The sequence below is a fragment of the Lissotriton helveticus genome, chromosome 5_1 (genome assembly GCF_964261635.1).
Source record: "Lissotriton helveticus chromosome 5_1, aLisHel1.1, whole genome shotgun sequence".
Lineage (NCBI taxonomy): Eukaryota > Metazoa > Chordata > Amphibia > Caudata > Salamandridae > Lissotriton > Lissotriton helveticus.
The window spans coordinates 300,669,164-300,685,080 of record NC_136065.1 but is presented as its reverse complement, the minus strand read 5'-3'; the positions used below and the strand labels follow the sequence as shown (position 1 = coordinate 300,685,080).

The 15,917-nt window shown below is 44.6% G+C and overlaps 1 protein-coding gene across 3 annotated transcripts in view; it reads left to right on the top strand.

The window, feature by feature from the left end:
* Positions 1-495: 495 nt before the first annotated feature.
* Positions 496-15,917, top strand: part of UBE4B (ubiquitination factor E4B) — a 1,139,522-nt gene continuing 1,124,100 nt past the window's right edge. For 2 of the 3 annotated variants that reach the window (XM_078642268.1, XM_078642267.1), the window contains exon 1: positions 518-941. In XM_078642268.1, coding sequence (XP_078498394.1) covers positions 918-941 — 24 coding nt within the window. In that variant the 5' untranslated portion in view covers positions 518-917. Of the gene's footprint in view, positions 942-15,917 lie in introns of all 3 variants that reach the window. The other variant, XM_078642270.1, reaches the window with a different exon arrangement.

Here is a 15,917-nt window from a genome sequence, read left to right as displayed (position 1 = left end):
GGTGCAGTTAGAGTAGGGACAGGGCAGGAGTAACAAGTGAGTAATAAAGCTCCAGTTAAGACAATTGCATGTGTCTGTATTTATTGTAGCAGGATGCTACAGTGTGTTCTACGAAATTAAAATAGATTTGATTTAACTTAAATGTGCCAGTAGTCGGCGCCATTCTACAGGTCAGGCTAGCTTTAGAGCAGTACTTCAGCTATTCAGCGACCACAGGGTTTAGCCGAATAGTCTTCTTTCTATACCTATGACTTGGCTGGCAGCAATGGGAGGGTTTTTCCTACGTGTTTATAGAGTTTTAGTGTCGTTGGGCGTGGCTAAATTGCACCAAGGCTCTACCCACTGATAACCGTCACCGTTCACTTTCCAGGAGCACCACCTCATCAAGTTTCTTGAGCTCCTCCCTATAGCCAGCCCAGTTCCTCCCATTTCCAGCCTCCTGTGCGCTGTTGCTACGGAGACGGCGCCATAAGTCCCGCCCTCACCCAGCCCCTCCTCTGTTGCTGTAGGGATTCTTGAGATTGGGTTCTTCAATTGGCTGAGCAATGGCGTCTTGCTGTGCTCTCGCGCAATCACGTGACGTGTCCAAGATGGCCGCCTGGGTGTTTTGATGAATAATCCTGAGAGCGGTAGCTCCGGTCACCGCAGCTGTGTAGTGGGTTGGTAGCAGGGCAAGAAACCATAGTGACAGCTGGGCACTGGTGCAACCCAAGCACCGCGGCAGACACACGGCGCAGCGGCAGAATTTTGGACGCTGGGGCCGACTGTCCCCCTCAGATCCAGCCAATCTGACGGACGGTGGCCGCGGAGGCTCACCACCCTCCCCTCGCATTATGAGGCGCTGAAGAGGGCCGTGTAGCCACAAACCAGCGCCCTACCGAGGCGGCACCCCCTTTGCAGCCATTAAAAGGAAAACCATGGAAGAGCTGAGTGCGGACGAGGTGAGGAAGTGCTGTCCCAATGTGAAGCATGAATTGAAATATGTGATATAGGTGAATTTTTTCTTAGGTGAACACACTGGACTAGAGGAAGAGAATTTGCTATGGTTAGAGATAAGGGGAGTACAAGGAAACACATCTTGTCAGTTTCATCCCCACGTAGCCATTTGTTTGGTGCCTCCTCCCAGACCTGTCATCCTGTTCCTCCACTTTTATAACCTGTAGTCTTCTCCCTTGGAACTCGTAGTTTGCTTCATCTAGCGGACCTGTCAGTGTGCACCCCCCCGAACTGACAAGTGTGTCCTGCTTTAGAGCCCCCAGTTATTCTTATTAGTTTTGGGTGTTAAGTTGGTTCCGCAGAACTGCCATACTAACCTTCTGGAGCTGTCACTCACTGCTTAATTTCACCCTTTACCCCTTTGATCTGTCATTTTGTTTTTCTCTCCATGTTACTGTGTTTCGCCCCCTCCAGCCTGAACGTGACCCTCTATAACCGGAGCGGCACCTCTGCACATTGGGGCTTTGCAGCTGAGTAGTTACTTTGCTGCTGAAATAGGGAAAATATTAATCCGGGATTTAATACGTTTGGGGGTCAAGGGCTGACAGCAGAAAGAGAGCAGAGTCTGACAGTCATCATATACATTTATGTTCTAAATACCTTGGGCATAAGAAATAGTCAACAAGGACAAATGTCACGCTTAGTCTTTTCTAGCTTGATAACAGGTTGCATTTTAAAATACTTTTTTGGGATTAATGCACCTTCTGCAGAGATCTTTGTGTACCCAGCATGTTCCATGCTATTATAACTGTAAGGTAACTCTGGTGGCTATGCATTGCTGGAGCGATCTCTGTGCAGTATAGTTATATAATTCTTACTCCTTGTAACATAGCACCCCGTGTTAATGTACCTGCTGCCCAGCATAGTGTGTAACATACAGGTTACAGATTTTTAATTTATGTAGCTAGCTTAGTGGTTATTGCTTGTTTTTTCAGAGATCCTGCATTGTCAATGAATAACCATGTCACAACAATTTGTGGCAAAAGCTTTGCTTTACTAAAAATGCTACGACGTGTGTTTCCCTGGATTCCTGTGGAATGTAGAAAGATCTTAGTTCAATCTCTACTAATGAGTAGACTTGACTACGGGAACTCCCTATTTGTTGGAATGGCGGACTATTTATTTTCAAAGTTACAGCTTGTCCAGAACGCGGCAGCAAAAGCCGTCTGCAACAAAAAAAAGTACGACTCCGCCACGAGTTGTCTGAGAGCCCTTCATTGGCTCCCAATGAGGGAAAGAGCCTCTTTCAAAATGTTGTGTATTACCACAGAGTACTGCATAACACTGGCTCGACTATCCTAAAAAACAGAATTAACTTTTACGTACCGAACAGAAATCTCCGCTCCCAATTCACTGCAAGAGCGGTCACCACCCGAATAAGGAAAGTTAGGACTGGCGGCCGTGCTTTTTCACATCTGGCTGCAAACCTGTGGAATAACTTACCAACAGATTTAAGACTTACTGAAGGTTACCTCACTTTTTGAAAAAAAACTTAAAACCATACTGTTTCCTAAGTCCGACTAAAACTTACCATTAACCCGTGTTAGCTCTCTGTACACTGTTCAATCTTAGCGCCATGATATCCTTAAGGATGAATGTTAGCGCTTTAGGAATATTTTAACATTAACATCCTTTTTGTATCACATTGTATTAAACGTTTTGCCAGGACACCGTAGCTACAGCATCTATATGTAGGTATTATTCATCTGACCAGTACAATAGCAATAGATAAACAATCATTCGACCTTTCAAAGCCCAAATAGATCCATCTCTATTGTGACATTTTAAAACAACTATTAGCTAATTTTCTTAATAATAAGCAGTCTTGGCATCTTCAACTCTTTTCGGTGATCCTTCAGTCAGGTACCTTCTCTTCCAGATATCGCCTCCAGGGATTTCCAAATGCCTTATGGCGGGATGTCTCCTTCAACAATGTACTATCAATGCAGAGCGCGTTTTGCATGAAACTGTGTTTCTGCCACGCATTCGTTTTGGGGGGGGGCTACTCCTCTGTCCATGACATGTCCACCCTGCACTCCCCCATTTACCGTACGATACCTACAAATGTTCTTCTACTTTTCGTGATTAATTTCACATATCCACGGAGTGCTATTAGTATCTCGGTCTTCAATAATAGCTTTGTAATCTCGTTCACTATCTGAAAAAGCTGATTACAAAACTTCATAATCATCTGACGTCCCTATGCAAAGTGGAAAAAAATCCGCCGCTGAGGCTGATAATCTACAGCAGTCAGCATTTTCTCTTCCACTGTATTTGAACATATTAAGCAGCATGAAGTGTGTGCAAAAACCTTTAGTGTATTAAACTGTGTCTACCATTCATTGTCTCCTCCTTAGTATGACCACAATATTCCCATTGGTCATCTGATAAACGTATTCCTGAATCTCATGACTATTCATCTGTGGAACACCACCTTTCCGTTATGTCAGTCATAACCATATTATACGTTATGGTGACTGATTTCCTAGGGGCTGGGACCGTGGCAACTAGTGTCAGTAATTTCTATTCCCCCAGCTCTTGGAGCTATGATAGGCGTTCATCTTTTATCAATTGTGTGTGTGTGTTTATTTCCCCGGATGGTAAGTTTCCTTCTTGGAATCTATTTTACCATCAGTGGTTCATAGCTGAGAGCTAGCTTGGGATTCTAAACTAATTACGTGTGTAGTGAGTAGACGTATGTAGTGCGTAGATTGTGTCTACCCTGTATATCTGTGCCGATCTTGGCCTTGCGGACACTGAACAATTGATCATATGGATTTCATCAAGTGACCTAACTGGAACTTTCATGATCATGTTGGCTAGAGTATGGGGACTCGCCAGGCCTGTTCCACGTCCAATTGTGCAATCTACTTACTGTTAGGGAACCAGCATATTGCAAGTTGTGCCTGCGATATCCAATAGTAAGCTTCAAAATTCGATGCTGCGGAGCCACTCTACTTACATCGTTTATGAAGCATTTTCCAGCTAATATGCTGCTGTTCTCAAGCCAACGCAGTTTAATAAGGATTAAAGTTGGTCAAAGAGCGCACACGTTAGTGGTACAGGGATATTGTAGAACATATATAGTAGCTGCAGTAGTATCCCCATTTTTGCAAGTGCATTTGTTCCAGCCATTGTTATAGGTAATTTGAGCCGTTTAACTACATTAGATGCTATTTTCTTCAGGAGTTTGCCATTGTTTTCCTTTATAAGCCCATCTCAATCTCAGCGAATCTCTATCCCAAATTATCATATCAGTGTCTTTATAAATAATAATTCAGTGCCAATGCTTCTGTACCGGCTGCAATAGGTTTCATTAGGGCTTTTGACCAATTTATGCTCCACCCGACCATTTACCCAGTCAAAGGATGTCTTCGACAATGAGAGTCAAATTACCTTCGGGGTTTTTAACCCATGACAAAATGTCACCAGCATACAGTGAGGCGAGTATTTTACACGGCCCAAACTGAATTCCCCTGTTATTGTAGACTTCCCTTGATAGGCTGACAAGTGGCTCTATAGTGAGTGCGAAGATTATTGGTGATGGGGTGTCATTGTATGGTGCATTGTTTATTGTTAATGGGCGCAGAGATCTGGTCATGGACTTTATTTTCGCAACTGGTAGGGTATAAAGTAACTTAATCCACCTTATCATCGACCTTACCCAATCCCATCCTCCAGAGGTTTGATTTGTGGACAGGACTTACTGGAAAGACAATGCCTAGTTAAAAAATGTTTTTTTTTTAAAAGATCAAAAGTTATAAACTTAGTGCAGATGAGGCAGCTTTAGTGGCAAAAGCTCATGCATGGTATGGGATTAATTCCTGTTGTTCCTTGCGAATTCAGCCATATTTAAATGACCATTTTACGGCCCACATAAAGGAAATATTTTTAAAATTAGGACTTAGCATATACCCAACTAAAGAAGGCACACTGATATGGATACAACAATGGCCAAATATGGAATGTAGACTGGGCGGGGAGTAACGTGAAACCTTGTTACATAATGTGCGTGTCCTAAACTGCTTAAAATATGGCATGCATTATTGAAACCTCCATTCCTAAAAGCAGGCGCTAGATCAGCCCGTCATGCTCTTATTTTATGTATCGGTACAAAAGGGGGTGGTAATGGACGGAGCATCTGAACCAATCAAACACTCGCACCCAGTCAAAAGATCTGGGTTTAATCCATCACCGTTCTTTAGCCCACTCTGCCACCCCAGTTCAGACATGGCTATATGCAAATCAGTCTGACCCTGTGCCTCATGGGAACAGTCCAGCCCGAACTGCCAAGCCATGCCTTCCCTGGACAGGAAACAAGCTTCCGAGGACCGGTTTCTGGCATTACAGCCATCTTCAGTCCGGCTTGCTTGAATCCAGTGGCAAAGTGAGCAAGGGACTCACGTCTGAGCATACCCTGCCTCACTTATGGCAGCCAAAAGCGGTACAAAAGGGGGTGGTAATGGACGGAGCATCTGAACCAATCAAACACTCACACCCAGTCAAAAGATCTGGGTTTAATCCATCACTGTTCTTTAGCCCACTCTGCCACCCCAGTTCAGACATGGCTATATGCAAATCAGTCTGACCCTGTGCCTCATGGGAACAGTCCAGCCCGAACTGCCAAGCCATGCCTTCCCTGGACAGGAAACAAGCTTCCGAGGACCGGTTTCTGGCATTACAGCCGTCTTCATCCCGTCTTGCTTGAATCCAGTTGCAAAGTGAGCACCCCCTTTTGTACCGCTTTTGGCCGCCATAAGTGTGGCAGGGTATGCTCAGACGTGAGTCCCTTGCTCACTTTGCCACTGGATTCAAGCAAGCCTGGCTGAAGACGGCTGTAATGCCAGAAACTGGTCCTCGGAAGCTTGTTTCCGGTCCAGGGAAGGCATGGCTTGGCAGTTTGGGCTGGACTGTTCCCATGAGGCACAGGGTCAGACTGATTTGCATATAGCCATGTCTGAACTGGGGTGGCAGAGTGGGCTAAAGAACGGTGATGGATTCAACCCAGATCTTTTGACTGGGTGTGAGTGTTTGATTGGTTTGGATGCTCCGTCCATCTCCACCCCCTTTTGTACCGCTTTTGGCCGCCATAAGTGTGGCAGGGTATGCTCAGACGTGAGTCCCTTGCTCACTTTGCCACTGGTTTCAAGCAATTACAAAAAGGGGGTGGTGATGGACAGAGTATCTGAGTTAATCAGAACACTCCTACCCAGTCAACAGATCAGGGCTTGATCCATCACCGTTTTTTAGCTCACTGCACCATCCCAGTTCAGAACCTGGCTATATGCAAATTAGTCTCCCTGGCCCAGTGCATCATGGGAACAGGGCAGACCAAACTACCATGCCAATTCTTCACTGGAAAGGAATCAAGCTTCCGGGGACCGGTTTCTGGCATTGCAGCCGTCTTCGGCCCGGCTTGCTTGAATCCTGATGGTGCAATGAGCAAGGGACTCATGTCTGAGCATACCCTTCCACACTCATGGTGGCCAAAATAATTACAAAAAGGGGGTGGTGATGGACAGAGTATCTGAGTTAATCAGAACACTCCTACCCAGTCAACAGATCAGGGCTTGATCCATCACCGTTTTTTAGCTCACTGCACCATCCCAGTTCAGAACCTGGCTATATGCAAATTAGTCTGTCCCTGGCCCAGTGCATCATGGGAACAGGGCAGACCAAACTACCAAGCCAATTCTTCACTGGAAAGGAATCAAGCTTCCGGGGACCGGTTTCTGGCATTGCAGCCGTCTTCGGCCCGGCTTGCTTGAATCCTGATGGTGCAATGAGCAAGGGACTCATGTCTGAGCATACCCTTCCACACTCATGGTGGCCAAAATAATTACAAAAAGGGGGTGGTGATGGACAGAGTATCTGAGTTAATCAGAAAACTCCTACCCAGTCAACAGATCAGGGCTTGATCAATCACCGTTTTTTAGCTCACTGCACCATCCCAGTTCGGAACCTGGCTATATGCAAATTAGTCTGTCCCTGGCCCAGTGCATCATGGGAACAGGGCAGACCAAACTACCAAGCCAATTCTTCACTGGAAAGGAATCAAGCTTCCGGGGACCGGTTTCTGGCATTGCAGCCGTCTTCGGCCCGGCTTGCTTGAATCCTGATGGTGCAATGAGCAAGGGACTCATGTCTGAGCATACCCTTCCACACTCATGGTGGCCAAAATAATTACAAAAAGGGGGTGGTGATGGACAGAGTATCTGAGTTAATCAGAACACTCCTACCCAGTCAACAGATCAAGGCTTGATCCATCACTGTTTTTTAGCTCACTGCACCATCCCAGTTCAGAACCTGGCTATATGCAAATTAGTCTGTCCCTGGCCTAGTGCATCATGGGAACAGGGCAGACCAAACTACCAAGCCAATTCTTCACTGGAAAGGAATCAAGCTTCCGGGCACCGGTTTCTGGCATTGCAGCCGTCTTCGGCCCGGCTTGCTTGAATCCTGATGGTGCAATGAGCAAGGGACTCATGTCTGAGCAAGCCGGGCCGAAGACGGCTGTAATGCCAGAAACCGGTCCCCGGAAGCTTGTTTCCTTTCCAGTAAAGAATTGGCTTGGTAGTTTGGTCTGCCCTGTTCCCATGATGCACTGGGCCAGGGACAGACTAATTTGCATGTAGCCAGGTTCTGAACTGGGATGGTGCAGTGAGCTAAAAAACGGTGATGGATCAAGCCCTGATCTTTTGACTGGGTAGGAGTGTTCTGCTTAATTCAGATACTCTGTCCATCACCACCCCCCTCTATGAATCGTTTTGGCCACCACAAGCGTGGAAGGGTATGCTCAGATGTGAGTCCCTTGCTCACTGCACCATCAGGATTCAAGCAAGCCGGGCGGAAGACAGCTGTAATGCCAGAAACCGGTCCCCGGAAGCTTGTTTCCTTTCCAGTAAAGAATTGGCTTGGTAGTTTGGTCTGCCCTGTTCCCATGATGCACTGGGCCAGGGACAGACTAATTTGCATGTAGCCAGGTTCTGAACTGGGATGGTGCAGTGAGCTAAAAAACGGTGATGGATCAAGCCCTGATCTTTTGACTGGGTAGGAGTGTTCTGCTTAATTCAGATACTCTGTCCATCACCACCCCCCTCTATGACTGGTTTCAAGCAAGCTGTGCTGAAGACGGCTGTAATGCCAGAAACCGGTCCTCGGAAGCTTGTTTCCGGTCCAGGGAAGGCATGGCTTGGCAGTTCGGGCTGGACTGTTCCCATGAGGCACGGGGTCAGACTGATTTGCATATAGCCATGTCTGAACTGGGGTGGCAGAGTGGGCTAAAGAACGGTGATGGATTCAACCCAGATCTTTTGACTGGGTGTGAGTGTTTGATTGGTTTGGATGCTCCGTCCATCACCACCCCCTTTTGTACCGCTTTTGGCCGCCATAAGTGTGGCAGGGTATGCTCAGACGTGAGTCCCTTGCTCACTTTGCCTCTGGATTCAAGCAAGCCGGGCTGAAGACGGCTGTAATGCCAGAAACCGGTCCTCGGAAGCTTGTTTCCGGTCCAGGGAAGGCATGGCTTGGCACTTCGGGCTGGACTGTTCCATGAGGCACGGGGTCAGACTGATTTGCATATAGCCATGTCTGAACTGGGGTGGCAGAGTGGGCTAAAGAACGGTGATGGATTCAACCCAGATCTTTTGACTGGGTGTGAGTGTTTGATTGGTTCGGATGCTCCGTCCATCACCACCCCCTTTTGTACCGCTTATTTTATGTATAGCAGGTGAATCAATTCCACTACAATGTCTGATGATAAATTTTGTTTATCATTTGCGGAAAAATTGCTGGTATGTGCAGCGTACAATTAAAGACAAGTACATATTTGAAAATATATATATGCTGTTGACAGGCTATTCGCACTTTGAATGCGTTTGCAGTTAGATTTTATGATTCAGTCTTAGGAAATTTTTGTGACTAGTACCTAAAGAGTATATGGAAGCACCTGTTGTTTTTTTAATTTTTTTTAGGATTTATAATGCCTTCATTTTTTGCACTTAGACATTTCTATTGCTATTGCACTATGTCATATAATGTTTACAGTTTTTTATTGCACATCCCTGGGAATCAGACTAACACATTTTATTTGAGTTACAGCTTTTCAACATTTGTGATAAGTTCAACTGTGGTATTAATGTTCCAGTGTGACATGTAACCATATAATTAACCATCCCTTTATGTGTGCACAGTTGTGTATTAATTGGTGAATAATGGATCTGTTTTTTATTCATGATTTTTTGTTTGTAATTACAATGATATTTCATGATTGAGCAATAAAGAATTACACTCCCACACCCATCCTCCAGAGGATGGTTAGTAAGTAAAATCAATCATTGGAGGCAAATGCCTTAGTAGTGTCCAGGAAGACTGTCTCTGCTTTTAAGTCGGGATTTTTTGATGTACTAATGCAAATAATGTTCCCAAATTATCTGCTCTTGGTCATCCTGGTGCGAACCCGAATTGGTCTGGTAAGACCAGCCCATGTAGTAAGAGTAACACTGTATGTGCCAGAAGTTGCGTAATAATTTTATAATCAAATGTTTTAAAGACTGTGTCCAGTATGAGTCACAGAGCTGCAGGGGATTTGCCGGTTTTTCATGTTTTTGCTATTGCTTTTTGTAAAGTTGGACGCAATTTGCCCTTTTGTATTGCTTCCTCATTCATTTCTAGCCAAGTGTGGATCCAGGAGGTCTCAAAGTCTTTATAAAACTCGCCTGGTAACCCATCGCTACCAGGCACCATTCCATTTATAAGGTCAGCCATTTTTTAGGTCTTCTATTGTGATTCAGGAGCACAACACTTCTCTGTCTACATTTCCCCCCCATGCAAGTGTAAGCTCCTCCAAATATTATTGAATGTTTTTCTTGTTTGTCTCATATTCAGAGTCAAATAGCCAAGTATATTATTTGGAAGATTCAGATATTTCATTTGACTGGTACAGTAAGTTACCATCTTTTGTATCTATGCTGACAGTGTATTCAGCTGCCCACTTAAGTTGAACTATTCCAGCTAGTGTGCAACCTGGTCTCTCATCCCCCATATGCTGTGGCAGTGGTATTTCCCCAAATAATGTATTTCTTAGTTTGCTTCATTCTGACAATCTTGTCATTTTTGTTGTATCTGTACCATTATTCCAGGGTTGTTTACTTAATCGTATTTCACTTCCAATTGTTTAACATCTTGTTCTAGCACTGGGTGTGAAAGCCCCCGCCCGGTGGGAACTGCATCGTGGTTCTGAATGTCTTTTTATCTGATATTTCTGCAATGCTAATTTCTGTTGTGTTTTTGTATTTTCTGTGGAAAATGCTAATAAAAACAGGTTAAAAAAAGATCTTGTTCTAGTTTATCTCATATGCCCCTAGTGGACTTTAATATTCCCCAGTGCTTATAGATACATTCCGCTTGACCAAGGCTTTAAAAGCTTCCTATTTTATACTATTACCACTGACTGAATTATTATATACCTTGAAATATGACATCTGCTAGAGATTTATATCTGCATGTTCCTTACCTTTGAATATTCCCCATGCATTAGACTGGACCTGGAAGCTTTTGGTGAACATTACCCATGCTCACCGGTAAGGGGTATTGTTCAGCTCCATGTGGCATTGTCAGAGTTGTCTGTGCTGGAAATGATATGCGCAGTGCCTACATAGGCATCACCCTAGTGCCCTGACGTCAGTTCTTTTCTCTCCATGCCAGTCAGTGGAGATCAGGAGACAGCTACCCCCAGTCACTTTTTGACTTGATATTATTTAGAAAACGTTTTGAGACTTTCTCTTCTGGTGTGTAGGATGTTAACCAAGAATACAGCTTTTAAGCAATGCTGCTCCTGTCACCGCCAGATGTCGGACCCACATTTGGTTTGCGTGCGGTGTTTGGATTACTATCACAATGCCAGTGTGTGAGAGGATTCCCGCCAAGCATCCCAGGTGCTTAGGGAGTGGTCCCCCAAGCTTCTTGCTGCCTGACTGACACCGGAATGCTCCAGATCTCTGTCGCATGGAAGGTTTCAAGATCGTTCACTTAGTTTTGCCTGGCGGATGCCATCGCAGTCCAAGTCATCGGGTATGTCCAACAAGAAAAAGATTAAGTTAAAGAGGACTTTGACTTTGTTGCCCAAGTCTTTGGTTGAGTTGCGGGGCCATTGGTGCTCAAAGCCTAGCTCTGGACAGAAGACTGCGTCTTGGCCGTCTCCATGCCTGTGTGTTTCCAGGAGCTGCATTAACCACCCCATCCAGGTAAAATAATTTAATGAGCTCATGCACCTCCTTTTTGGGTGCCCCAACCCCTCTATAGCACCCTCTGACCCCATGAAAGGTGCCTTTACTGGTTTTCTTCCGGTGGGTTCGCCCTCAGCACCAGTTGGGCCCCTTGGATCCAGTGATTGATCTGGAACGGTGTCGGTCGAGCCACCTGCTTGAGTGCCAGTGCCACAGATGCCCGGTGGTCACGTTGCCCCATCCTCATTCCTGACTCTGATATGGAGCCGGACAGGCGTTGACAGACACCAACTGGTTCAGACTTCTCATATTGAAGTTATGTTTTATTCCTATGGCATGCCTAGATTAGGGGGCTGAGGTCCTGGAATATATGATACCCTCAGTGGCAGTTGAGACAAATTATTTGACAGAGGTGCTCCATGTGTGGAGTTGCACCCACCAAACCATTATTCCCATATAATGAAGCCCTTACTGACGTCCTACTCTGGGCCTGGTCCAAGCCCTGCACATGGGCTCCTGTGCATAGGGCAATTACCTGCTACCATCGCCACGCCCCATGGGACTCCAGTTTCCTCCCCCATGAGCCCACTCCAGAGAGCTTGGTGATCTAGGCCTCCCACTCCAAAATCAACCTTTGTGAATTCTCACTACTCCACCGAATAGGGAATCCAAAAGGCTGGCTACTTTCAGAAAGATGATTTTCTCTTCTGCCAGCCGGGCTCTACAGTTGGTGAACATCACATTCCTATTGGGCCGATAATCCAATACGCACTGGGACTCGGGTGCACAACAATGTTCCCTCTAATTTTTTTCCTCTGTGTGCGGCAGTGTAGGGTCTCTGTGCGCTGCAGCCATGGCTATGGGCGCCAGGAACCAGACCGCACATGTGTGCAGCGCCAAATATCACTTCAAAAGTTTGCTTAAAACCCTAGAAGCCCAGCTCTGTTAAGAAGAGACTTTTTATTCCTCTGTCTGATGTAACATTTCCTATACATTGATTTACACACGGTGATTCAGTGTCTCTGTGTAATGTGTATGCGATGTAAAGTGCCTACCACCTAACACTGGTATGGGTGACGCTGTTAAACAAAATAAATATGAAAGAGAGAGGGGTTATGGAGACTTGAGGGTCACTGTTAAAGGTTGGTAATGAGAGTATCCGTGGCAGAGGTGGTCATTGGGGCGCCAACAAACATTGTCACACCAGGCACCACCAGCACTAAAGTCGGCCCTGTTCAAATGGCACTAATAATTATAGTGAAATTATGAAAACATCCCATATTGCAACTTGAAACCATGGCAGCTAGGTTGCTGCATTTCTTTTTTTAATTGGGTTGGGCTGTGGGGTCAGTGTGTGCATATGTTAAAGTTCATTGCAGCTCAAGATGGGAGCTGCGATTAACATGAAAACTTTAACAAATGCACGGGGACATCTTATGGATTTTGAGTGACTGTGCCAAACTTATTTGTGGGACCCCTGATTAGAACAGCTTTGGATTTATGATCCAATTCCAGCTTTCTCATGTCCTTTTTGGGCAGGTCACCAACACTGCAGAGGCACATTGGTCCAAATTCAAAATGTGCTTCCATCTAATATTCAGGGTAGTGGTATGTGTTTTCAAAATTGTAACATAGCCTGAAGGAAAAGGAGGTAGGAACAAAGTAGACAAAAAGTCAGGGCGCAAAGACGAGAAATGGGGCAGGGATAATGGAGAAATTGATAAGAGAGGGACGGAAAGAGAAAGGCAGCCAGAGGCTTTGGAGAACTGGGACGGAGAACGAAGAATGGAAAATCCGTAAGGGAGAAAGCAAAGAACAGGCAGTGAGAGGGAAATGGAGACAAGAATGGGATGGGGAGAAGGGGAAAGTGGTTAAATGTGTAGTGTAGCGGGACTGATAAGAGGAAGAAGAAAAAGAAGAGAAGGAGACGATGAGAGCAGCTGGGGAGTGGAAGAAAAAAGGACAAAACATATGTCAGAGAAGACATATTGTGGTATGGCAATGCTTAAAAGTAGGGTTTCTGCATATCGACGTTGGGTTCTATAAGGAGCCTTTTCCCCATCTTGTCATCTCTAAATGCTTGCTCTATGTAACCGTGCTCACCTGAATGAACTAAGAAGGGTGGAAGGCTGGTTAGGCCTTGCCAAGATTTTTAATCTTGCCAAGATGCAGGTCCGAGCAGATGGCAGCTGCAAGTGTGTAAATGACTGATCCATCTGTCAGGAGTATTCTCTTCACTAACACTTGCTCCCCTTCTCTCTTTTGAAACTCAGGGGCAACAACATTGTTGTGGCGTCACCAGGGCTTTAAGTGGAAGCTTTCAATATTCTATGAAAGCCAAAGTTGCTGCTTATTTATCTCATGCAACTAACAACCTCTGACAAAGCCAATAGTCTGACTTGTTGTAGGTATGATGTTACTTGTATAATAGATATGGATGCAATGACATCCTATTCCTGGGTAACAGTGGTCTTTATGAATTTTAATCAATCAAGTATACATTATAATATAAGAATTATCTTTACCATTTGGTCCATAATCGATGCACTTTTTGAATAGCAGCAGACTGTAAAAAAAATATGGAGCTACTTATAGTCTGGTTTATGGTGTGCTATATTGCATCCTGATATATAGGGCATTTAAAAATAATTTGTGATTCCAGCTAATACTGTCAGTGTACTTGTCTATGTAAATGGGATATTGTGAAAGAAAGACAAAAAGTAAGAGAGAAAGAGAGAGAAAGAAAGAGAGAAAGAAAGAGAAAAAGAGACAAAGAAAGAGAAAGAAAAGCTTTATTTTAATAGCTCTTTCTTTTCAGGTGTGACAGCCCCGTTTGGTCAACTCAAATGAACCTAGGAAGTATTGGTTGTGTCATACAAGCAGATTTGAGACAGCAATGTTTCAATTTGTCACCTACGGGGCTGACGTCAAGCAATGTACAAAATACAGCCTGTCTTTAGAGCCAACAAATCAGTTCTCACATCTCCAACAGCACAAATCTGGGACTGGCTCGGTGGCATAGAGAAGAGGTTTTCAGTCACCTTGTGGCGCATACATGCGATTTTCATGGTAAAACTAGGGCTGGTTCTAGACAGTACAGTCTCTAGAAGTGAGTTATGTGCGTTCAGGATTGCTTTTGCAAAGTAGCCGTGCTTTTAAGATGAACATGCACCTTTAATGTGTGTGCTTTTGTTCCCGATTTCTGTGCTACGGAAATATTTTACAATCGGAGAGGGAAGGAGGTTAAAGGAAGAAAGGAAGCAGAAAATAAGTAAGAAACACATAAAGCAATCACTACTTTAGAGTCAGAGCGAAAGTAATCAAAAAGGAAGTAAAATAAGGTGTCAAACAATGAATAAAGGGACGACAGGAAAGAAGAAAATTAGACAGCCAGACTGAAAAAGACAAAAAAAACACAACAAAAAAACCTAAACGGGTAAACAAGCGTACTGACTATTTAAAGATGCATTATAGGCAAATTGAAAAAAACCACTATGTAAATAAACCCAACAATACACATCTTTGATGATCTATGCTCGAACATAATTATAATCAGGATATCACAAATCACGTTGGAAAGCCATTTTGCCCTCGCCATTTGACTCAAAAAGACTCCAAACACAAGAATATCGGGACAATTCAAGTTTAGAAAATTCCAAAATTATTTTGAAGTTTCGAGTTTGTGGTGATTCAACCCTGTATCGGCCTTCTGAAAATATTTTCCATGTGTTTAAGAAGACAAACTTATTCTGTTTTCTCAAGGGGGAAACATATATTTGCCATTCTGTGGTGAGATACAGCCCAGCTCTGTTAAGAATGATAAAGCAAGTCTACAAATATCACGTGTTTATAGAGTTGCTGCATTTCTTTTCTTACCAGAGCTGGGCTGCGGGGTGATTGTGGGCCTTTGTTAAAGATTTCAGGTTAATCGCAGCACCCGTCTGGAGCTGCAATTAACAAGAAAACTTTAACAAAGTCTCACAATCACCCCGCAGCCCAGCTCTGGTAAGATGAGAAGAACAGCAAGTCTACAAACAGGACGTGTGCTTTACACGCCATGTTTGTTGCTTGCTGAATTTCTGTTCTTAATGGAGTGCCCAGCTGCAGGGTGATGAGCATATTGTTTTCTTTTGTTTAAAGTATTCATGCTAATTGCAGCTGGTGATGGCGCTGCAATTAGCATGAATAGTTAAACAGCACACAGCATGCACTGCAGCCTGAATGAAACACCCGTTTTTCGCGCCGCTCGCTTTTTAAAAGCAGCGGCAGGAACGTTCTCGTTTAATGTGCTGTGTGTGTGTGTGGGCGCTCCAAACACAGCACTGCGCGCTTCATGAAACAGAGGTGCGCGTGCACCCACCCGCGCACGTTATTGGGAACAGTGGTGCACCAGTGCTGGGTATGGTCCCTGAGCCATACTCTCCCAAACAATTGCTGATGTGGGGATGCACCCTAGTTCACTAAAAGATGTGGGCTAGACACCACAGTTTTGCTAGGCAGAGCGATTTCATAGTCTTTCGTCCTTAGGTGCCATGCCTAGTTGAGAACTGCTGTATTTTTTGCTGTATCACACACAAGGTACTTTACAATACAGGCCCTACCATTCTACACAATAAAGTCAAATTCCATAGACCATCAAGGAACCTTCGTTCCAGAACTTTAGGAAGAGCAAACACTACCCGCGTGAAGACTGTC